The 24,655-nt window shown below is 35.8% G+C and overlaps 1 protein-coding gene across 1 annotated transcript in view; it reads left to right on the top strand.

Annotated features, from left to right (window-relative positions):
• Nucleotides 1-24,655, top strand: part of LRIG3 (leucine rich repeats and immunoglobulin like domains 3) — a 40,297-nt gene that overhangs the window by 1,764 nt on the left and 13,878 nt on the right. The window contains exons 3-8 of the mRNA XM_032221742.1: nt 10,151-10,294; nt 10,502-10,645; nt 11,017-11,160; nt 14,576-14,647; nt 15,001-15,072; nt 15,860-16,023. Coding sequence (XP_032077633.1) covers nt 10,151-10,294; nt 10,502-10,645; nt 11,017-11,160; nt 14,576-14,647; nt 15,001-15,072; nt 15,860-16,023 — 740 coding nt within the window. The remainder of the gene's footprint in view (nt 1-10,150; nt 10,295-10,501; nt 10,646-11,016; nt 11,161-14,575; nt 14,648-15,000; nt 15,073-15,859; nt 16,024-24,655) is intronic.

Here is a 24,655-nt window from a genome sequence, read left to right as displayed (position 1 = left end):
TGGTTGGGGATAAAAACCAGCTTCTAAAGCACACGTCTGAGAGAAGCACCGAGAAAAGCAGGCAAAGCACCAAAGATCACTTCATTCGTTAGCGGTTGAAAAAAGCTTTGAAAAAGCTACATTTAGAGTATAAGATGCACCCAAATTTTCAGCATCTTTTTTTTTGGGGGGGGGGAGTGTGTGTTATACTTGGAAAAATACAGTACTTGTTTTCCCCACATGGCTGAACCCTCATCATTCACCATCCCATTCTCAGGCTAAAGTAACCTCCTTGATGACTAATTACTTTTGTTTAGAAAAGTAAAGCGAGAAACTGATTAAAATATTGAATGTGTAAACTGCAATGTGAGAAAATTAGTAGAGAAGTGTCAAATATTAGAAAATACAAAGAAATACTTGCCTCTCAAAGAGATAAGAGGTAACTGTGTAGTACAGAATAAAAAAGTTAATAAACAGAAGTAGTGGGTTTCAATTGGGACACATTCACAGATGGATGAGAAATAATCTGAGTAGGACACATCATAAGTCACTGAAAGTATGATAATAATGCCTGGAAATATATAAGTGACTGTTTCAGAAGAACTGAGCTTATGTTTCTATCATTAATAAAACCCAACTTCTTGATTCAGTGTCTAGTGGAATTCAAAGTATGAAATGGGAGAACCAGATTTTCAAGAATAATGACCAGATGTACATAACACAGTGCTGAAAGGCACTATGGCATGCATTGATTACATGGTAGAAATCAAAAGGTTTCAATATTTTCTTTAATTTCTAAAAACTATGAGAGAATGAAATCTTTCAAGATTTACATGATTTCACAAGGTATTGTACTGACTGTGTGTACTCAATAATCCAAGAATTTTAGGTGTACCCCAAGATGTACCCCAAAAATTGGACTCAGCTTCACAGACGGGTTCATTCACTACTATATTACAGTATTTCTTTGTTAAAGTACCATAGATTTTTGTTATAAGCCCAGCCTAGGAAAAGCTATTTTTTCTATTTTTATCAAAATTCCATGAAAAATGGATAATCAACCCACAGATAAGCTAATTGTAAAAATTAAAGGACAATTTGGCAAATCAATGCCAATTAAAGGAAAGCTTCTAAGCTGCATAAAACTAGTATGATGAAATAACCATATAAGAATAATAAGTAGTTATTGAACCAGCAGATCATGTATCTATATAAAAAATAATTTAGCACGAACATTTTCATAAAACCTTGTAGTTTAATTTTTATCTTTTATCTGTGGAATTGCTCAGTGGTTCCTACGGCTTAAAAAAGTTTCTGATCCTTAAGGCATGAACTAGAAAGCAGAAGACCATAGGCTCCAATCTCACATTAGCCATGAAAGCTGGGTGGCCTTGAGCTAGTTGCACTCCCTCAGCCCAACCCACCTCATAAAGCTGCTGTATTTGAGGGGGTTCGTAAGAGTCACTGCAAAAACTTAAAGAGAGACTGCATCACAGTAAATTTAGATGCACTTTCTGAATTACTCTTTATTGCTTGTAATAATTGATTAATGCAATTATAAATTATAGAAGATTTGAGATGTGGGGTAAAGAAAAACTGCTCTAGAGTTGGCATGAGTAAAAGGAATAACAATCATAGAAGTGACAGAAAAGGACAGGAAGCTGACGTCGCTGTGATACAATGGGGCTCTCGGGGCTCTGAGAACACCGCCAAAATTCCAGCCGCAGGACAGTCCAGTTGGACCTAAACTGTCCTGAAGAGACGGTGATAGGAAGGGGCATATCCTGTCGATCCCAGAGGCACCCGCAAAGTCTCTGGCGACCCAGGAATACCCCTTTTGTCAGTGGCTAGGAATCAGCCATTAAGGCTGTTGAAACGGCTGACAGCTTTGGAAGTGAAAGTGCAGGAGAGAGTGTGTCGTCCTTGGTGAGATTTCTACTTTTTTTGCTGATTTATGAGAACATCCTAAATGAAGAGAACTAATTTAAAATAAATGACTGATGAGAGAAAGTAAGTGGCGAATATACAGCTACAGTCAAAGTGAAAGTTTTTAAAAACATTTTTTCCTTTTTATCGTCAGAAGCTTGACTGGTCTTTATAGCTAGCACTGTGTTAAATGGGCTGGCTTTTCTTTTCTGTTTATTTTTGTCTTTTATCTTTTGGACTGTTTGATAACTAAGTTTTATTGGTTAAGAACTCTTTTAATATTTAGCTGTTTTAAGTACATTGCACTATTTCTTTTTCCACATTTGGCTTTTCATTTTTTTCTAACAACGCAGAGAACGTAATACAGAGAGGAAAAGTTTTGGATAAGCGACACTGCCACCTAGAGGTTTTGTAATTTTGATGCTATTTTTTCTGTGAATGAATGTTTTGAAAAAGGTTCCTCTCCAAGGTTACTAGCTCAGTCAGGACTGATAGGAGAGGAGTTATTTATATAGGTGCTTACTCTGAAATCTTCAGTCCTTGAAATTCTGCCTGGAGAGAATAGATAATAACTGCAAGAGCAAGCCTGCAGTAATCTTGTAAGGCTTTCATTCTATTAAAGTTTTTGAAATTATTTATCTTTGCTTAGAGAACTTTTGTCTTGCAAGAAGCCTTGAAACTACTTTTCTTTCTCTTTTTTTCTACTGGTGGCAGTGTTTACTTCTTTTGGTTGTGAAGTTGGGTCCCTTATCTGGTTGTTTTCAATTTTTGGCTTTTTCAATTGGATTATGGGCATAGAAAAGATTGAAGATTTTTATTCTATTTTTTAGGTTATTTCTTTTTTCTTCTTACATCTTTGATAGTAGATTATTTTTATCTTTTTTCTACCTTGGACCATTCTATAGTCACTTTGGATTATAACTGATTTTTCTACTTTCTTCTTTTTACCTTTGACCACCCTATGGTCACATTGGATTATAACTGACTTTTTTCCCTTTTTATCTCTGACCACCCCATGGTCACTTTGGACTAAAATTGACTTTTTTTCTTTTTACCTTTGACTATTCCATGGGCACTTTGGATTATAATTGATTCTTTTTTCTTTCTATTTTGGATCAACCAGTCATTTTGGATTATAATTGATTTTTTTTCTCTACCTTTGACTAACCCATGGTCATTTTGGATTATAATTGATTTTTATATCAAGTGGATTACAATTAGAAGAAATTGGAGATGAGTAAAAGAATAATAACCACTGGCTCTGCAACAACAACACCTTCCTCCTCACCAGCAGGAAGACAAAGATCAATACAGACAATGTTGCAACAGGAAAAGAAAAAGAGAGAGAAGGCAGTTACCTTGGAGATGATTATGCAAGGAATTCAGAACCTACAAGCAAAAACAGACACCATTGAAAAGAGGACAGAAAACATGGAAAAAAGAATTGAAAGTATAGAACAACGAACAGAAAATATGGAACAAAAAGCAGTTAAAACTGATGAAAAAATTGATAATATTCAACAAGTGGTGATGAAATATGAAGATAGTGTCAGCCTCTGCTTTGCTGCTGCTTCGGCTGTCATTGAAACGGGGAGGGGGGGCATGGTATCTGGGAGGGGAATCATGATGTGCTGGAGGAAGTTTCTAGACGCTGATCTGACCACCTTACTGCGCATGTGGAGGAAGGGAGTTTCCCGCCAAGGCCAACTGTCCAGCATTCCATCCTTTTGAAGTTATCTCCCACCTGACAGTTGGGTGCATTATAAGTGGACTATGAACGGGGGTGCCAAGGGGAGGGGATTGAATTCTACATGATATTATTCGCTTTCACGCCTAATTAACCAGACTCAGCTTTGCTTTGCAACTGTTCGTTTATAATTAGTAAAAGTACAATTGATTTCAATTCAAACAGAGTCAAGTGGTTTCTTTCCTGATTACTAAATGAAGTCAATGCTGACATTAAGCTGAGTCTCATTCGCACCCATCCCAGAGCTAACAACTACCGAGGGGGGTGCCCTCACAAGAAAAAAAGAAATGTCTTTGCGTGTAAGCGACCAGGAGGAAGAAGAGGGGGCAGTGGCGGCACCATCTTTAATGGAAAGACTGGCCTAACTGAGAGTGGATGAACCTGCCGTCCGTCCCAGATGGACTTGGGGTGTGGGACAGAAAGAGGACCCTGAGGAATTAGATGCTGGAGTTACAAGAAGGAGACCAAAGAAAAACCAGCAGCTGATTGGAGTGGCACTGGAGAAGAAGATTACAAGATTTCCCATGCCATGAGACTCCTCGAAGAGGCATGGACTGAACGTCAAAGCCAAGAGAGGGCAATGGAAAGAGAGCCAACAGAGGAGTTGGAACAAAGGTTCTCAATGCGTAGCTTAAGGGAGAGTGAAGAGGCCGAGGGGGGTTGTGTGCAAGAAAACCCAGAACCAGCCTCCCCCCCTGCAGCTAGAGTCATTCAAAGGGCTGGGGGGGGGGAGGTGACGCCGGATGGCAAAGGTCCCTCCCTTAACCATAAGATATGATGGAGACCCCAAAATTCTTGGACTGTTTATAATTCAGGTCTGGAATCATATGGAAATCTAAGGACCTGATTTGGAGACAGATGAAATTAAAGTGAGAATGGTGTTAATGGCCTTAGAGAAGAAAGCAGTCGAATGGATGGTCAGCCTACACAAATGCAATTCCACTCTCCTGAGGAATTTTGATGAATTTATGGCAGCCATGAGAAGGAGGTTCGATTACCCTTTGATCAAACGACACGGCCACCTGAAATTTACGGCTCTTAAGCAGGGAAACAAAACTGTGCCAGATTATGTGCAGGAATTTCAAGAATTGTCAGCTTATATGAGGGGGTGGTCAGAAGAGGCTTTTCTGGATCAGTTTGCTGAGGGATTGAATGAAAAAGTATACCAACAGTGCATAAACAGACATCTTCCCCGCTGTTTAACAGTTTGGTATGAGAACGCTGCAGACGTGGGGTTGGATTTAGCCAGGCTTCAATGCATGAAAGAGCATGCTACAAAAAATTGAAGAAAAAGGTGACCAAAGATAGAAGAAAATTGGAGAGATTGCTAACAGACTAAGCCTGGTGGAAAAGGATAATATTGGAATACTGAATTGGGAGATTGAAAGGTCAGAATTCTTTTTAAGATTTCAAAATATAGAAGAAAAAGGTGAAAACTTGTTACAAATAATGATAGAAATTCTAACAAATGTCCTTGACCTAACCCAAGAGAAGATGGCTGATGCTATAGATGAAACATTTCAAGTTTATACAAGATATGCAGCAAGAAATCAACTGCCAAGGGAAGTTCATGTAAGATTTACCAAGAAAGCAATTAGGATGCAAATACTTCAAAAAGCAAGAGATAGAACACTGGAGTACAAAGGTAAGGAGATCGTAGTTTTAAAGCAAATACCAAGAAAAGTGAGAGAATTGAGAAGAGAATACTAATTTTTGACTAAAATTCTACTCAAAAAGGTGTTAATTACAGACTGTTGCTACCAGAAGGTTTAATGTTTGTATGGCAAGGACAAAAATACAGAATACATTCAACTGAAAAAGCAGAAGCATTCTTCGGAGAATATCTCAGAGGGAAGGCCAAGGAGACTGGACATAAGGAATCAGTGACAGAACTACGAGCGGTGTCTTCAGCCTCAACTGAAAAAGAAGGAGGAGCTGCTGGCGGGATTGAGATAGAAGAAAGAGCTGTAAGTGGTATGTACATTAGAGAACCATGGGAACCTAGAACCACTAAAGCAATAAATCCTCTGTATGAAACATAAACATGGAAGAGAAGAAAAAGATTTCAATTAATATAAATGGACTCAATTCAGCAAATAAAAGAAAGAAAATATTTCACAAATTAGGGAAATTAAAATTGGATATAATTTGTCTACAAGAAGTGCATATTCAAAAGCAACATGTACCTTTATTAAGGCAACCAAAGCTGGGGAAAATATTTACTTCATTGGCAAACTGTAAGAAAAGAGGAGTGATTCTTTATATTAAAGATGTAATCCCACTGGAACAAATCTATACAGGTTACGATAGAAGAATTTTGATGGTGGAAATTATGGACAATAATAAGAAAATGCTACTAATAGTAATCTATGCACCTAACAATAAACAAGATGAATTTTACAGAAAACTACACAGGAAAATAATAGATTTGGATCAAATATTTGCATGATGGGAGACTTCAATGGAATTGTAGATAAGAACATGGACTATAACTCACAAAAAACAAAAAAAGTTAAATAGAAAGATACTCCCTAAATCCTTTTTTAAAATGATTGATGAGATGGGTTTAAAAGATGTTTGGAGAGAGAGAAACCCTACTAAAAAACAATATACTTTTTACTCAAACAGACATTTATCTTATTCCAGAATCGATATGATTTGGGTAGTGATTTAATTGAGATTGAAACAAGTACTTGGGCAGATCACAATCCAATCAATGACAATTAAATGGAGAGGACAAAGAAAAAGATGTAGGTGGACACTAAATAATACCATATTAAAAGAGAAAGACTTTGTACAGAAAATTCAAAAGGAATTGGCTTTCTTTAAAGAAAATAGGAAAGAGGAGACATCAATGCAGAACCTCTGGGACACAATGAAGGCCTATAGTAGAGGCCTAATAATTGACTATACAAGGAAGAGAAATATAAGGAAAAGACAAACACTTAAAGGACTTGACAATGAATATAAGGGTTTTGAGAAAGAACTCCAGAATTTCCCAAAAAAGAAGGATATTAAAGTAAGAATGGATGTGATTAAACACAAAATTGAGTTAATGGAAAAGGAGGAATTAGACCAAAAAATTAGGGATGCTAAGCAGAATTATTTTGAAAATGCTAATAAACTAGGCAGATGGTTGGCATACAAATTGAGAAAAGAGAGAGACTCAAAGAAGATACTGCAGTTAATGGATGAACAAGGGCAAACCTGTTATGGGAATGAAGAGAAGAAAAAAATTTATACAAGATTACTACGGTAAACTGTATGACCAAGAGAATATAGAAGAGGCAGGAGTGAAACTATTTACAGGAAGCCAACTTACAACAGATACCCAAAGAAACTGCAATAATGTTAGAAGGCAAAATAACCATGATGGAGATAACCGAAGCACTTAAAAAAACAAAAGAATGGAAAGGCCCCGGGCCTGGATGGGCTACCAGCAGAATTTTATAAGACCCTGCAGGAATCATTTTCTCTTCCATTATTAGAAGGTGATGTTAGAGAGGACAATACCTAAATCATGGTCTGAAGCATATATTACACTTTTACCAAAAGAGGAGGCCGATTTACTACAAATCAAGAACTACAGACCAATTTCCCTGTTAAACTCAGACTATAAGTTGTTTGCTTCAATATTGGCAGAATGACTTAAAAATACTTAAGTAGTTTTAGTCACTCTGATCAAAATGGGTTTCTGCCAAAGAGACAAATTAAAGATAATATGAGGATAATTTTAGACACTCTGGAATATTATGAGGCACATCCTGAAAAATAATTGGCATTGATATTCTTGGATGCTCAGAAGGCATTTAACAACATGAATTGGTGTTTTATGTTGTTACAACTGGAACAGATGGGTTTTGGTGAGAAATTTATTCAAGCCATACAAACTATATATTATAAACAAACAGCAAAGATAATGACAGAGCCTATTGAAATAAAGAAAGGAACGAGATAAGGCTGCCCATTATCACCATTACTTTTTCTTTCAACATTAGAAGTTTTAAATAAAAATGTCAGAGAAGGAAAAGAAATAAAAGGAATGAAAATTAAAAAGGAAAAATACAAGCTACAAGTATTCACAGATGACTTGGTCTTCATCCTAGAGGATCCATTTGAAACAGCACCTAAATTGATAGAAAGAATAGAAGAATATGGGAAAGTAGCAGGATTGAAAATAAATAAAGATGAAACTAAGATCTTGACAAAGAATATACCAACAGGACAAAAGGAAGAGTTGGCGGAAACTTTGGAGATGCAAGTTACGAATAAGGTTACATATTTGGGGATATATTTAACAGCAAGATGCAGTGCTCTCAAAGATAACAACTACTATAAACTTAAACAACAGATTGCTTGAAGAAATGGGAAAATTTACAATTATCGATGATAGGGAGAATATCTACAATTAAAATGAACATTCTACCCAGAATCTTACATCTGTCCAAGACTATTCCAATTAGACTAGGGAAGGAATTTTTCAATGACTTAAATAAAATAGTGTTGAAGTACATATGGCGGGGGGGGGGGGGGAAGCAAGAATAAAATTAAAATTGTTACAAGATGCAAGAACAAGAGGAGGATTGGACCTGCCCAATTGGGAACTATACTATCAGACTGCAAGTTTGATGTGGGTTAAAGAATGGATAACACTAAGGAATACCAGATTACTGACTCTTGAAGGACATGATCTATTGCTGGGATGGCATGCCTTTTTATGGTACAAGGAAACTAAAACACAGGGGTATTTTAGAAGATATTACCTACGGGAGGCCTTGCTATTAAATTGGGAGAAGGTTAAAAGACAATATTATTTAAAAATTCCAGACTGGCTATCAACGATTGAAGCTTTTTCATACGCAATAATATACAAAAAGGAACAAACAGATATGGTGAAATATTGAATGCAAAGGGTGAACTTAAATCTATTCAAGAATTGGAAAAGGAAAGTATAAAGATGAATTGGTTTTCATATATGCAAATACAAGGTAGATATGACAAGGATTGTAAAGAGGAAGGTTTTTATGATAAAATGATGGAGTTAGATAAAATTTTGATGGGTACTGATGAAAAGGTAATTCAAAAACTTGCTAGAGGTTAAGTTAGAAGAAGAACAGGTTAAAGGATCTATGATAGCCTGGGGGAAAAAATTGGGCATGGGAACTAGAGAAGTGGCAGAAACTGTGGTCTCAAAACTACAAAATGACAATGTCAACAGCATATAAAGAAAATTTGTATAAGATGTTTTACAGGTGGCATCTACCCCCAACGAGAATAGCAAGAATGTTCAAGAACAAATCAGAAAAGTGTTGGAAATGTCATCAGATACCGGGTTCATATTACCATATGTAGTGGACTTGCATAGAAGCTAAAAGATATTAGACTAAGATCCACATGTGGTTGGAGAAAATGACAAAAAAATGCATAGACTTTAAACCAGAGACTTTTTTATTGGGATTTATACCAGAAATATACAACAAAGATTTGAAATATTTGATTGTTAATGTATTAACAGCAGCTAGAATTGTATTTGCAAAAAATTGGAAAAATGAGAAAATACCAACACAGGAGGAAATTATCCAAAAAATAATGGAATGTACGGAAATGAGTAAATTGACATTTGAAATTAGAGAACAAGAAGATGAACAATTTTATAAGGTTTGGGATTTGTTTTATCAATGGTTAGATAAAAATCATGGTAACGGAAAATATTGAAGAATTTTTTATATTTTAAGAATAATAGAATGATATATGCAATACTAAAAGGGCTTAGCATTGTTAAACAGATTAGAATGATGTAATGGAATGATGTATGCATGAATTCAATATTTAGAATATTCTATTTAAAATTAAGGAATAATAATTATAGTTGAAGAATTGATATATAACAATAAGGTACTTATGTTTATCTAATGAACAATTTGTGATTTGATATATAATTATAAGTGGTGACCATGGAAAGGACACACAAAATTTTGTAAACAAATGACACACTATATGAAATGGCAGAAGGTTGTATATGTTTATGTTTTTGTTTGTTTTTGTCTGGGTTAAAAAAATTTAAAAAACCTTTTTTTTAAAAAAAAGAAGTAACAAAAGATTCATGTAGAACATAGTTTAAAAAATTAAGGTGCCAAAAAAGATTTCATATACAGCAAATCTAACTAACATTTTAAATGTTCCATAAGAAAATATCAGAAGTAGCACCAAATACACACAGATGCACACACCCATGTATAGCAAATAACTTCCTAAAATGTTAACAACCCCCTGAATTCCTGGCAAGTTAATTTTCAATTTTTTTAAAAAAAGGCTTGAAAGATATTCAAAATTATTGGCCCTGTCATGCCTTAGAATTCAATATATTTTGTTAAGAGAAGTCTGGTTGAAAAAGAATGTTTTGTACTTCTGTTAAACATATAAAGACCTAGGGCCACACACCCAGTGTTTAGAAACTACAATTTACCTACAATAACATAGAAATTTTTCTCCCTTCAGAGAGATGAGCCGTAGCAGAATTAAAAAAATAGATGGACTTACTTTTCAAGGACTGCCTTCTTTGAAATCATTAAAAATACAGAAAAATGGGCTTGTTTGGCTCATGGATGGAGCTTTTTGGGGATTAAGTAACATGGAAATTCTGTAAGTGCATATTTTCAGTTTTCAAGAAAGTACCATTCTGAGTATTACAATTAATTTTGTTTGAAGATATTTTGTTCACAAAATATTTATGTACAAAATGCAAAATGATAATTTTTTTCTAGCTTGTTTTTATGAGAATGATACTTGATATCTTTTAAATGGTTAAAACTTACAGCTATAAATTGGTTTTTCATTTTGTATTCTTAGACAGCTGGATCATAACAACCTAACAGAAATTTCCAAAGGCTGGCTTTATGGCTTGTTGATGTTACAGCAGCTTCATCTCAGCCAAAATGCAATCAGCAGGATCAGACCTGATGCCTGGGAGTTTTGCCAAAAACTCAGTGAGCTGTAAGTAGTGTTTGTGCGTTTAGCTCTCCTCTATTTTAAAAGTAGGGTGCAGGCCAAAGTATGACTGAAAGAACAACTTCACATGATGGCAGTACATTTGCTTTTATGAATTCATTGAACTCATTGATGCTTTATTGTAAGAACCTGAAGCCAATTATGTTTCTTTGTACCAGTAGCAGTTGGACTTTGTATTGTAATTTCAAATAAGAGAAACTAATTCTGCAATAATATTACATGTCATGGAAAATAAGCCACAAACTTGAATTAAAAATAAATTATTCTGAAACTAATTAAGAAGTTATATTCTCAACTTGAATGTTTTGCTTATGCTGATTTAAAACAATATTCTTCCCCATTTTTTAAATTTGCAGTGATTTAACTTACAATAATTTAGCAAAACTAGACGATTCAAACTTTGTTGGTTTAAGCCTACTGGTAAGGCTGGATATCGGGAACAACAAAGTCAGCTACATTGCAGATTGTGCCTTCCGGGGACTGTCCAGTTTACAAACTCTGTAAGTTTCAAGAAAACTTATTTAAAGATCTATCTATCTATCTATCTATCTATCTATCTATCTATCTATCTATCTATCTATCTATCTATCTATCTATCTATCTATCCATCCATCCATCCATCCATCCATCCATCCATCCATCCATCCATCCATCCATCCATCCATCCATCCATCCATCCCTCCATCTATCTAGTTTCTGTAGCCACCCATCTCAGTAAATGTCTCTGAGAGGCTCACAATTCTGCATTATATAAAGAAAATTATGAGAACTAAAGACTACTCCAGTGTTTCTCAACTATTGTGTAGATTTCAACTTCCAGAATTCCCCAGCCAGCATTTGAATTTTGGGAGTTGAGGTGCATACATCTTAAAGTCGCCAAGGTTAAGAAACACTGGACTACTCCGTATAAAATAATAAATTAAAAAATGTTGTCATTTTGTAATGGGTCTGAGAAACTTATGAAGGAAAACTCAGTAATAGGTGCAGTTTTCTTAATACAAATTGACTTAGGACCAAGAACTTTTTAAAATCACCAAAACTAAAAAAAACATATTGCTTACTCTTTCATGAATTTCCATTTTAAATTATGTGTTAAAAACCTAGACAGATTGTTGTAGAAATAAGGACTTATAATGCAAAACATGCAAACAGTGCCATCACTAGGCGGTGTATGTGAAACTCCCAACAGCAAGATTTTGGGAAGGAACACAAAATATTGGGAGATTTAGAGATTTCATATACATAAAAATATTTAATGTCAGAAATGATTCTCAGATCATTGTGGATTATGTTTAAGTAAGATGGAAACAGTATAAAGAATAAAATATATTTGGATATAAAATTTCTCACAATAATTTTGGATTTTCAGACTTTGCATGTTTGGGGTCATATATGTTATGATATTCATAGGAGCATTGTTGCCAACTCTTAGCTGTGGTTTTACCCTGAAAAGATTTCAAAAATGGCGTTGTAATCTGCATAATCCGAGGTGGCACAGTGGTTAAATGCAGCACTGCAGGCTACTGCTAGATCAGCAGTTCAGCGGTTCAAATCTCACCGGCTCAGGGTTGACTCAGCCTTCCATCCTTCCGAGGTGGGTAAAATGAGGACCCGGATTGTTGGGGGCAATATGCTGACTCTGTAAACCGCTTAGAGAGGGCTGAAAGCCCTATGAAGCGGTATATAAGTCTACTGCTAAAAAATAATAATGGAAAAGAATGGGAACCGCAAGAAACATCACTTATTGTTGCTATTGATATAGAAGCACTCATCCATTTATTTTTTATTGTTGCCCACATGCACTGATGTTTATATGTTCCATTGATGGGGAGAGCTATACTCCAACTCATATTATGACATGTAAATCAGACAATGATTTTAATCTCTTGAACTCTCTTTGTGTCATCTGTAATAACTAGTTTGACGTGTAAGAAGAGTCTGGTCTTTGGTACCATTCATATATAATAATCAATCTGTTAAGTCTCTGTTACAGTTAGCCTGCTTGCCTTTTTAACTCCCCTCATTTGCTACTGGCATAGCAGCTCCTCTAATGAGAAAGCCAAAATATTTTTATGATCCATAAAAGCCCTGTATATTTGGTAAAAGCATTAAAGTCAGTAGGATACCATAAAATATAATTTTAGTTTATAACTTGCAGATGGAACTACCATTGAAAAAGTATGATCAATACTTAGTGAACTGAATAGTGTATGAAATCTTTTTTTTCTCCACAGAACAAGTATTAACGTGATCTAAACTACAGACAGAGAGTCACTTGGTGTAGTAGTTAAGGTGTCAGGCTAGAAATCAGAAGACATTGCTTCTAGTCCCCCCTCTTTGTCACAAAATCAGCTGGGTTATTTTGAGGGTTATTGTCTCTCAGATCTAGGAAGAAGGTAATGGAAATTATTTCTTTGCCAAGAAAACTGCAGTAACCTCTCTAAGTAGTTGCCAAGAGCCGATATTGATTCAGAAGCACACAAACACACATAAACAGATTATAAACTAAGAGTTACACAAATTAAAGTTGTGATTTCAAATATATGTCTACCTTTTTTCATGTTTTGAAAACTGATTTAAAATCCTTTCCTACCCATTACAGAGACCTTAAAAATAATGAAATCTCATGGACAATCGAAGATATGAATGGTGCTTTCTCTGGACTTGACAAACTTAGATGGCTATAAATATAACTTCCTTCTTTCTATTTGAGTAATGATAAATATTTATTCCATGGTCTTGAATATGAAGCTTTATAAAGGACACAGGTTCTTGCAAATTATAATTATCATCATTATTAATATAATTATTATTCTTGTGGCAGTGATGGCTATTATTATTACTGTTCCACAAAAGCCCATAGATTCAACAACCACCACAGAAAAAGTGATAAAACACTGAGAGCCAGATGTAGGGAAATTTGATAGTACTAGTTGATATTAGATCTGCTGTCAGCTGTCTGCAATGTGAATTTAACTTTGATGCCACCTGCTTGCTCACTACCTTTATGTTTTCTCTTTGACACTATCTTTACAGTACTTTCAATGTTTGCACCATAAAGCTTAACTGGAATTTTCTTACCCAGCTCATGTATTTTATTTCTTATATAGTGGACAGAGACAGAGATCAGGAGTGTGAAACTAGCTAAGGTGGAGATGGGAAAATGGAGATAATATGTTATGAGACTTTGTAGCCCAAGTTACTCATGTTTAATTATATAATCATCTTAATTTAACAGTTTCTTCCTTGACATACTATCTTTCTAATGCAAAAATATGAAAAGAATTTGAAATATAGTTCAGCTTCTTGCTGTTGATTTTGTGGCGTTTCTGGTCTTGCTTATAATGACTAAATCTGTTTTAATCTCTACTCTACATATTTCTATTTCATAGTATGCTGTTATTTGGGATATGTTTTTGATTTTAAATTGATCTTGCTTTCATTGCTTGTCTTGAAAACCTTATAAAGCAACCAATAAAAGCAGTACATAAAAATAATAATTTCTTAGTGTCACATGTAGTACTACAAAATGTCTTATTTTTATTCATTATAGATATTTAAGTAATTACATTACTTACATTAGTTGTGTGCAGAGACATTTTATTGAGCAAACTATTATCCAAGTTTCATTAGAATGCAGATATTTTGTTCAAACTCCAGGTGGAAAAAAGGGATGAGTTGTGTGAATTCCTAAAATAATTGCTATCCCAAATTATGTTCAAAAACATTTTTAAAATGTCATCTGTCTAGTTATTAAACCAAAATAAAAGCACCTATTTAGGAAATGGAATCACTGTGGCAGGAAGAAGCTTAAAAGGCAAAGAATTGCAACATGATAAAAAATGGCTCCAAAGGAATTCTCAAAATTTCCAGATATACTTATTTTATTGCATCTGTTACATATTCAATTTCCAGGCTACTCCAAGGGAACAAAATTAGATCTATTACTAAGAAAGCATTTTCTGGTCTGGATGCACTTGAACACCTGTAAGTACTTGAAAATTATCCTTAAATAAAGTTACTAAAATGCTGCAATGGTCATAAATGTGAAAATGGTCATAAGTTACTTTTTTCAGTGCCATTGTAACTTTGAACAGTCACTAAATGAACTGTTGTAAGTTGAGGACTAGCTGTATTTCTTAAAAATTCAGATACATTTATAGTTTTAAAAAAATTGAAATATCTTTTTTTAATTCATCAAAAGAATTCTCCTACCCAGTGTTATTTTTTATCCAGAAATGTTGCTAAATTGTTGTTTGTAATTACAGTGAGATACATTTTTTTTCCTTTTGGAATAGAATTTGCCCTAAGTTGATCTGCATTATTCTTTTGTCCTATAGAGATCTAAGTAATAATGCAATCATGTCAATTCAAGGAAGCACATTTTTACAAATGAAGAATCTTAAAGAATTGTAAGTATCTGTCTTTCCTCCAACACAGCTTTCACTTAGTTCAAAATACCCAATAATAGTTGAGTTTATCTAAGATTCAAGTATTTATGAGATCTATGCTAAACTTTTTAAAAAATAGATCTAGACTTAACACTTACTTCAGAAAATCACAAGGTGAATGATGGGAACCAGACAGTTAGAACAACTCTCAGAAGGAGGCAGTGATGAGCCACATCTGTATTATTTTCCCTTCCCCCCAAAAAAACCACATGGATGTTTTCATGAAGTTATTACCACATTCAGGTTAATTTGGAGGAGTCTTTCCATTTATTAAGACACAGTGAAATAGAGCAGAGGAGGCTGTTCAGTTGTGAAAAGAACTGTGGGACCTAGTTCTCACATGGTGGAAAATAACCCTGATATCAGATCTCAACATGACTAAAAAGAACCAAAAAAGGAAAATGGATTTGTTCTGAAACCATGAAAAAAGTGTTTTTAATGGAATTCAAGCAACAATGTTTTGAAGACTGAACAGGCTCTCAATAACTTTTATCACTTTGAATTTGAGACTCTGCACAACAGCATACATTATTGAAGAATGCAAATCTGGTTATTTGGCACCTTGGTAGAAAGACCTTCATGTGAGAGTTACTTGTTACTGTCTTGATATGTTATGATGGAGCAAGATGTTGGGCACCAGTTTGTTGTTTGCTTATCTTCAGGGTTGTTTTTAATATTGTTCCCTTCAGATGTAGAGGTCTTTTTTGGGGGGGAGGGGTTTCTAATGTGTTTCCTGTTTGTTTTCCAGACATATAAACACATCAAGCCTTTTGTGCGATTGCCAGCTGAAATGGCTACCTGACTGGCTAATAGACAATAAATTCCAGACTTTTGTGAATGCCACATGTGCCCATCCTCAGGCATTAAAAGGAAGAAATGTTTTTACTGTCAGTCTAGAAGGTTTTGTATGTGGTACGTTTAAATTGTCCTTTTTAACTCTTGTCAGGATTGTAAAATTTGGTGGTTAATTTAAAAAGAAGTTAACAAGATTTATCTTTAATGTTTTATAATTAATTCTCTTTATATGTGTGTGTAGGATATTCTTTTTCTTCTAACTCTTCATATATTATGAACTGTATCAGAGGTGGGTTGCTGCTGGTTCAGCTGAACCAGTAGTGGAACTCAGGCCGGGCTCGCAGAACCGGCAATGACCCAAGCCTGCCACACCCCCGAACTGGTTCTCTTGCCGCCGGATTTTAGTGACTGCATGTGCCGGCAGTAACTCTGGCAGCAACCCACCCCTGAACTGCATATATTACAGTATGCGATTTCACAGTAGGAATCATATGATATTATTGATCATGTGTGCATATTTCTAACAAAGTGAATGAAGGTGACTAATATATGCCATATGCTAGGGCCATAAAATGCATATATTTGTTAGGTAAGAAATGTAGTTTAATATGTTTAAATTGGTGCATGTTTAGTGTTCTGAAATGTAAATAGTATGACTTTTTCAGATGAGAAATATCTTTGTGATTAAGTAATAGATTAAGACCCAATCTTCCTCCTCTTCCTCACAAACCAAATTAAATATCTTTATTACTATCTTTGACTTGCCCTTACAGTAGGATAGTTTGATACAACAATTCATTATCAGGGAGAAAACAATAGGACAATAAAACAGCACATCTTCCCAAATCTAGAAATGCTTGAGAATCCTGAATAGGGCTCCAGAATCCCTGTCCATTTTCCCCTTAAAAGAAATCTTTATATCTGACTATACTTATGGAATTGGGGCAAGCACATTCTTTCTTTTCTTACTATTGTATATGCTATATTTGTTTCCATTTAGCATGGCACTGCCCATCTTCTGGCTTGGTATTTTTCAGAGCTGTAGCTTCACCTCTTATTGCCTAAATCTCATAGGACTATTTCAGTTACAATGGGAAATTTAAGATTATCCAAATGTTGATACGCTACAACTTTCAACAACAATTATCACTGGATTTGCTAACTAGGGTTTCTGAAAGTTTAACAAGACAGAAGGACTACTGGTTCCCTAGATCTCGCAGATTACATTTCTAAATGGAAAGGGTACATACTCACAATTGAAAAATTGCAAGAAAAACACTTTATGTTTGCAATATTATCTAACTAACTGTTCCAGTCCAGATAGGAGGGCTGATATTTCTATAATATAGAAATATCAGGAAACTGGAAAGGAAGCCTGAAAGAAAAACACATTAAAAAGGGACAGAATTTGTGAGGGTAAATGAAATTTTAAAATATCCTTGTTTTATTGGGTTAAGTTTCACCTTGGTCTAGCATATTGTAATTCAAACAAGTGATTCTGGTGTTTTCAAGCAAAAAAGGGAGACCTTTCTTGATTATGATTGCTCTGTGAAAGTGTTATTAGTGCCCCAGTCCAGAAGAATCTTCACCTCTTAAATCTCATAGTTAATTTTGTTCTCTCCATATTTATCCAGTTCATTTCCAAGTGAGTTTGTACTCCATTAGAAAATCAGTGCCAAGCATATTGGACTCAGAAGCTGGAATTCCTCATATATGTTCTAGTTTTTATAAGAAAAATAGTATTTGAATCAAGAGATAAAACAAAAGCAAAGCTGTAACTTTTTTTTAATGTATCCAGTGGTGGGTTGCTGCGTGGTAGCGAGGGTTCGGGCAAATGCTTAGCTTTGATCACTGGCCGGGCCCACCTACCTGCCCTTGTGCCAAGCTGTCCATTTATAACTAACTTTCTGGCTCGTTCCCTCTGCCATCACTGCCCAGCTGAGTTTTGCACCACCCCTGCTTTACTCACCGGAGCTGCCTAAGTTGATTACCTGCTTCTTTGAAGCTCCATTTGACTCCCAAAGGGGTGGATGTGAGCAAAGCTGGCGCACACGCGCTCACAACCAGCAAACCACTTGTGAATATATCCATCCATTGTTTTCATTAAAACAAGAGATCAAGTTAATAAAGAAAGTGAAATAATGGTTTTACTACCTATGCACCAGATTTAAGTGTGATTTCTCATGTTTGTTTTACTGTTCTATCCAAGTCCCAACAGTTTAAAACACTATTCAGAGAAGAGGCAGAGTAATTTATATATAATATAACTTTCAGTTGAATTAAAGTAGAGGTAACCAACTGCCAAGCATCCAGTTGCAGCACTTCATGCCTTATATATAATAAGATACTTGCTAATAGTATCTGCAGCACCTGGCTTCTTAATAGTTTTAAAATAAATTTCTAGTGTGCCATTAGAAGAGTTATTATTTGAATTAATATTACTGTGCCATATGTTTCAGGAGTTCAATTTTCTTTACTAGGCTAACCAAGTGTAAAGAATTGAATAAACATGTTTTTGATCTTCATATGCCAGTTATCATTTCAATGTTTCAACAGAAAATCTCTGGGACATACAGTTGCAATCAAGGAAAGTGTGCTCCTCAGTTTTTACGTCTTGCAGTTGAATAACCTTAATTCAAATACTCATTCTTGCATTCATTATTATGATTGCTGAGCAGGAAAAATGCCACATGCCTTTCTAAACATGATGTAAATAATGATGCATATGTAGTTTTAAATATACATTTAACATGCCAGGTCAGGGATTTTTAAGGGGGGGATAGCTGAGAAAAAAAAATACTCATTTTAACAAAGATGAAAAATACTTACGCGTTTTCTTACCCTTATAATTCAAAATGGATGTAACTTGTACAAATCACAGCTACACAGAAAATTAAGAACTAGAACTAGAAATCAGTATTGAAACATGCCATGCTAGCTAAATAAAAACACTGTAATTGATTTATCAATGAATTTGCGTGCTATCCTTGAATATGACTGATAAAACAGATATAAAACAGAAGCCATCATTTGCTTCTACATGGGCCAGTATACCTGAGTGCCTGTCACTATCCTTACAGTTTTAAAAAAATGGTATGGAAGGATTACTCTCCTTGTACTAAGAGTTGCCTACAGGTATGTTTAGCACATACACACAATAATTATATATTTATTAGAATTGCCACCTAGCCATATCTTTCAAGTGATAAGTAATGATTAAGAAAATCTGAAAGTTACTACACGTCTTTTCAGAATTATAGTAAATTCCACTTACAGATAATCCTTGCTTAACAATCATTTGTTCAGTGACTGTTTGAAGCTAAGAAAGCACTGAACAAATATATACTCCAAATACTCCAAAAATCAAGAAAGTCATCCTGAATTCCTAAGCAGTTTTCTTTGTTGTTCCTCACCTATAGACAGAAATCTTGCCTATTATTAAATGCATTTACTATATTAACTGCATCTAGCCATTCTTGGTAACTGGCTTGCCTACAATGTAATAAAACAAAGATATAAAAGTGGATTAAAATTACAGATCCTCAGAATTCTACGGAAGCAGATCATGTGGAAGTGCTTCAATTGCTTAGCATGCCTCCTGTATACAGTCCTATCTATCAGGGCACCCAAATTTTAACATGATGCGCCACAGACCTTCACAACTGACAGTGTCAAAAGCCTTAGTGAGATCCACGAAGGTGGTGTACAATTCACGATTCTGCTCCTGACACTTCTCTTGGAGCTGTTGGGCTGCAAAAGATCATGTCCACAGTGCCACACTCTTTGCGGAAACCACACTGTGTCTCAGGTAGTAACCCCTGTTCCAGGTGGCCAGTCAGGTGGTTCAGCAACACTCATGCAAGGATCTTGCCTGCGATGGAAAGCAGTGATATTCCTCTATGATTGTTACAGGCTTGTCAATTCCCTTTCCTCTTGTCGAGGTGTATGATAGATGCATCTTTCAATTCCTGAGGAATGGATCCTTGATTCCAGAAAGACTGGAACAGCTGAGTGAGTTTGTCAACAAGCACTGCACAGCCATCTTATAGACCTCTGCTGGGATCGCATCAGAACCTGGGACCTTGCCACTGGACAACTGGCTGATGGCTTGTATGGTTTCAGTCTTTGATGATTGGGCATCCAGGCTGTGATTGTTATCCACCTGGGGTATTATATTGATCGCCTCGTTGTTGATGGGCAGTTCAATATGGATTGGAAGTGCTCAGACCATCATTGTAGAATCAGAGTCTTCTCAGTGATGAGAGTTGCACCATCTGAGTCCAGTAGAGGAAGCTCCCTGAGGGCTGAGGTCCATAGTAGCTGAGGGCTTCGTAGGACGGTTTAGCATCATTTCTATCAGCAAACTTCTGAATTTCATCTGCTTTGGAGTCAGGAGTTCTGCATCTTGCGAAGCTTGCTCTGTACAGACCGTGTGAGTATTGTGCAAGTATTGTTGTAGGCATTTTTCTTAGCTGTTGATGACGGGTCATTCTGATAAGCACGGTGAAAGCAATGCTTTTCAGCAAGTAGGACCTTGATCTCTTCATCATTTTCATCCAACCAGTCCTCCTGTTTCCTGTGTGAGGGTCTAAGAACCTTTAATGCAGAAGAGTGCACAATATCCTGAAAGCGTTCCCAGACCTTTTCAGCATTTCCCTCTAATTACAGCTCTGAGAGTTGGTTGTCAAGATCTTCTGCTAGGGAAGCTGTGTTCCTCAGCTTACTGGCATTTCATCAGAATTTTGTTTCCCTGTGGACGTCTCTTTGGCTTGATGTAAAAGCTTAATTTGGAGATGATGAGTCTATGGTCAGTCCAATAGTCAGCGCTCAGTATGGCCTTGATCACCCTTACATTCTGTTTGTCTTTCCTCTGCATGATGACATAAGATGTCAGTGCTTAGAGCATGGGTGCATCCAGGATGTCTTTTTGCGAGTGGGCAGGTGAAAGATGGTATTGATTGGTGATCAGATCGTGAGCCACACATGTCTTCAGTAATAATAGGCCATTGCTGAGAGGGAGGAGCTAAAGTCGCGACGACACGACGTGTAATCTCAATGCTCTGAGATCGTAGTCGACACTTTTACCTCTGGGTGGTCCAAACGGACCTAAACCGTCACGTAGAGACGGTGAACAGGAAGAATACCGTATATACTCGAGTATAGGCCGACCCGAATATAAGCCGAGGCACCTAATTTTACCACAAAAAACTGGAAAAGTTATTGACTCGAGTATAAGCCTAGGGTGGGAAATGCAGCAGCTACCGGTAAATTTCAAAAATAAAAATAGATACCAATAATGTTTTTGAATATTTATTTCAAAGAAAAACAGTAAACTAGCGGTGTATTCAATGAAATACTTCACTCACCTCATGATGCTGATGTCCCGCTGTGATGATGATGTCCCGTGCAGCCGCGGGAGCGATGTCCCGCCTCCTATGACACACGGCACAGTGATTCCTATCATTGGATCACTGTACCAGAGGAGGTGGGACATCGCTATGTGGCTGCTTGCCATAACAAGGAGGAGGTGGGACATCGTTGCAGAGCGGCAGGAGGGGGAGGAAGGGGAATCGTAAGACAGCCCTGCATTACATTAGAACGTGAGGAGGGGGGATGGTGCGGTGCGCGCTGCGCGGCAAACTGACACAGAGGGAGGGGAAACTCACAGGGGCACTGGGCCATTCACGAGTGTCACCCAGCGGCATGGCCCCGCCCCTTTTTCTCCTCCATTTCGGGCAAATTTTTCACTGACTCGAGTATAAGCCGAGGCGGCTTTTTTCAGCCCAAAAAGTGGGCTGAAAAACTAGGCTTATACTCGAGTATATACAGTACATTTTGCTGACCTCAGGGACATCGCAAAGTCTCTGATTGATCCAAGAGAAGCTCTTCAAGCCGGTGACAAAAAATCCAGCCAAATGGCTGATGAAGTCGGGGCTGCTCCAAAACAGAAGGATATGGAAAGAGAAAGTGTTTTCAGCTGATAAGGAATTTTTACTGTTTTAAAACTGACTGCATATAAGAAGAAGGCGGGGCTTAGCAGTGAGAAGATGGAGTTTCAGGCTATTCCTGAAATTCCTCTATACCGAAGGATTTTTGGACGGGTTCTTTGAACCCTAGCTGTCCCGGAGACGACAGTGAAAGGTGAGGGGAGACCCAGTGACCTCAGAGACGTTCGCAAAGTCTCTGGGGGGGGGGTATTAACCCCTCGTGCCAATTCCTTTCTGGATTAGCTCCGTGCTAACTGAAACTGCAGGTTGCCCCTAAGAATGGCAGAAGTGATGTCATCTGGTAAGCTGATTTTATTATTCAAGAGAGACTGTCCGCACTAAAAGCTTAAGCTAATTGAAACCAAAGAATAGAAGAATCTAGCGGCGAATTGGTCTTGTTTTAATGGATTTATGGCTGGTGGCTACTTTATTTCTTAAACGCTTCAAGGAACTCTTCGGCAACCCTCCCCACTAACTCTTTCTAAGTGGATCGTAAAGTCAATTTTCTACTAATTAGCCCTTCACGATCTGACATTTTTATTACTTGGCTGTGTTTACGATCAGATAAGATTGCACAGTTTCCAGCGTGTTTTTACTTGCAATTTTTAACTGCGACACATCATGGCGTCGGAAAATACTTCTAAGATCCCACTCCAGATTCTTTTTTCCACATGTCGAGAGCTTTTTGACTCTTTTCAGAGATTGGAAAGAAAATTGGATTATCTGATTTTAAAATATGAAGGAAAAACTGAGATCGTTGAATGTTTGAATGTTCCTGAAATACAAATGGAAAATGTGAGAAATGGCGTCTGGGCTATCTCAGAGGAAGAAAGGAGGGGGGGAGCTATAAAGAAGATTCATTTAAAGAGACAGAGTGCAGAAGAAATAGAAACTCCACCCTTGAGAATTAAAGTCAACTTGAAAAGTTTTACAAGCCCGGGACAACATTATTATTTCATCACTGACATTCAGAGTCAAAAGGTGCGAAGATATCTTTGTTTGGACTTGCTTATAAAAACATTTGGTAAATTTATCCAACGAATGGCAATTGATTTGAGAAAATTTTGCTATTGGAGGGACACATGCTGACAGATGGAAGAATACAATTTAAAATTAGCTAAATCTGATTACTTTATCTTGTAATAGATATAGCTGAATAATAATTGATATTGATGGTAATGTATATAATGTGGAATTGGCTGATAGATTGAAGAATACAATTGAAAACTAGCTAAATCTAATTGCTCTTTTTGTAACAGATATAGCTGAATAATAATTGATATTGATAGCAATGTATATAATGTGGAGTCGATATGATAAATAATAATTGGATATGAGAAAACATTTTTGGATTATACATAAAGAGTATTAATTACAATAATTATCACTATTATAAAAACTAAATAAAATACATATAATCAAATGTTAATCAATACTGGGAAAATGTTGTGATATATGATATGATTAAATATTATGGATGTTCAGCTAAAATAGGATATGAGGATTTGATATTAATAGAGGATTTTACAAGTAAGTAAATGAAATGTCAGCATGTGTTATGGATTAATTCTTTGGCATAGCTAAGGATGAAAGATGTTTAAATAACCTATAGGTAATTAAAACTGGAGGTATAATGATGTTAATATGGTAAACATTTGAGTTAAGATATTTGAATTAATATGAGTTAATGGAAGAGAAGCACCAAAGCATGTTGTAACCAGTTGATATACTTCTTTTTTATGATAGATACCTGTGTTTCGTTTTTTTTCCTGCCTTGTTCTTTGTTGTTTTTGTCCTTTTTTGCTTTATTCTTTTTCTTTTATGCCTTTTCTTTTTGATTTTTTCTTTTCCCACTGGTGTGGGCAGGTATTGTTCAAAATTATTACTTTTATTAATATCTTTAAATAATAATTACAGTCAAATGAAAATGGATATATGATAATGCTTGAGTTAATATGAGTTATGTTTGTTGACCGTGGAGGAGATGTACCAAAGCTTGTCTGTAATCGATTGATACATTTTTTACAGATGTAAAGAAAGATGCTGTACTTGTTTTAATTAAAATTAAAAAAACATTTATTAAAAAAAAACTGACTGCATATAAAAAAAACCCTTAAAATTAATTTCAATTGGAGAACAGAAGAAGGAAGTGGCAGAATTAAATTTGGACTGGTTTTGAACAGTGGGTTATCTTACTTTTTAAATGCTATTTTTACGGATGGAATTTATGCAAGCCTTTTAAAACGAACAGATTAAGTTTCCTTCTTCTATTTTTTTTCTTTGACTATTGTCTGTAATCTATGGACTAAAACTCTCCTCTTTCATTACTGTGGGTGTTTTTCTAACTCATTTAAGAATCAGACCTTTTTTAAAAACTTGAAATACAAAAAGATACAAAAAGAAACAAAGAAATGGTAACATTGTAACGCTGCTATTCGGAGGCTAGAGGTTTGTGTATTGGAAACGAAATACTTTTTTCACTGATTATTCTGGCTTGGCACTTCAAGGACTCACAGCTTGTTTATAGAGAGTGATAAGAAGAAGAAGAAAAGCACACAGATGTTCCTTTGAAGTAGATTTTTAACCAGAGAAAGGTGAAATGTTATTGTGATGCTTAATTCTGTTAAAACCTTCTAAGCTAGAGTAGCAGTGTTTGTCAGCTGGAAATCATGGGGCAATTTCAACACCAGAAAGAAGTTTTAAATTTGTAAAAGATATTCTCAGAAATACAGAAATTATCAAATACAAGTGAGAGGATAGAG

The sequence above is a fragment of the Thamnophis elegans genome, chromosome 7 (assembly GCF_009769535.1).
Source record: "Thamnophis elegans isolate rThaEle1 chromosome 7, rThaEle1.pri, whole genome shotgun sequence".
Lineage (NCBI taxonomy): Eukaryota > Metazoa > Chordata > Lepidosauria > Squamata > Colubridae > Thamnophis > Thamnophis elegans.
Note: the sequence above shows the minus strand (reverse complement) of the source record. Positions and strands in the feature narration are given on the sequence as shown.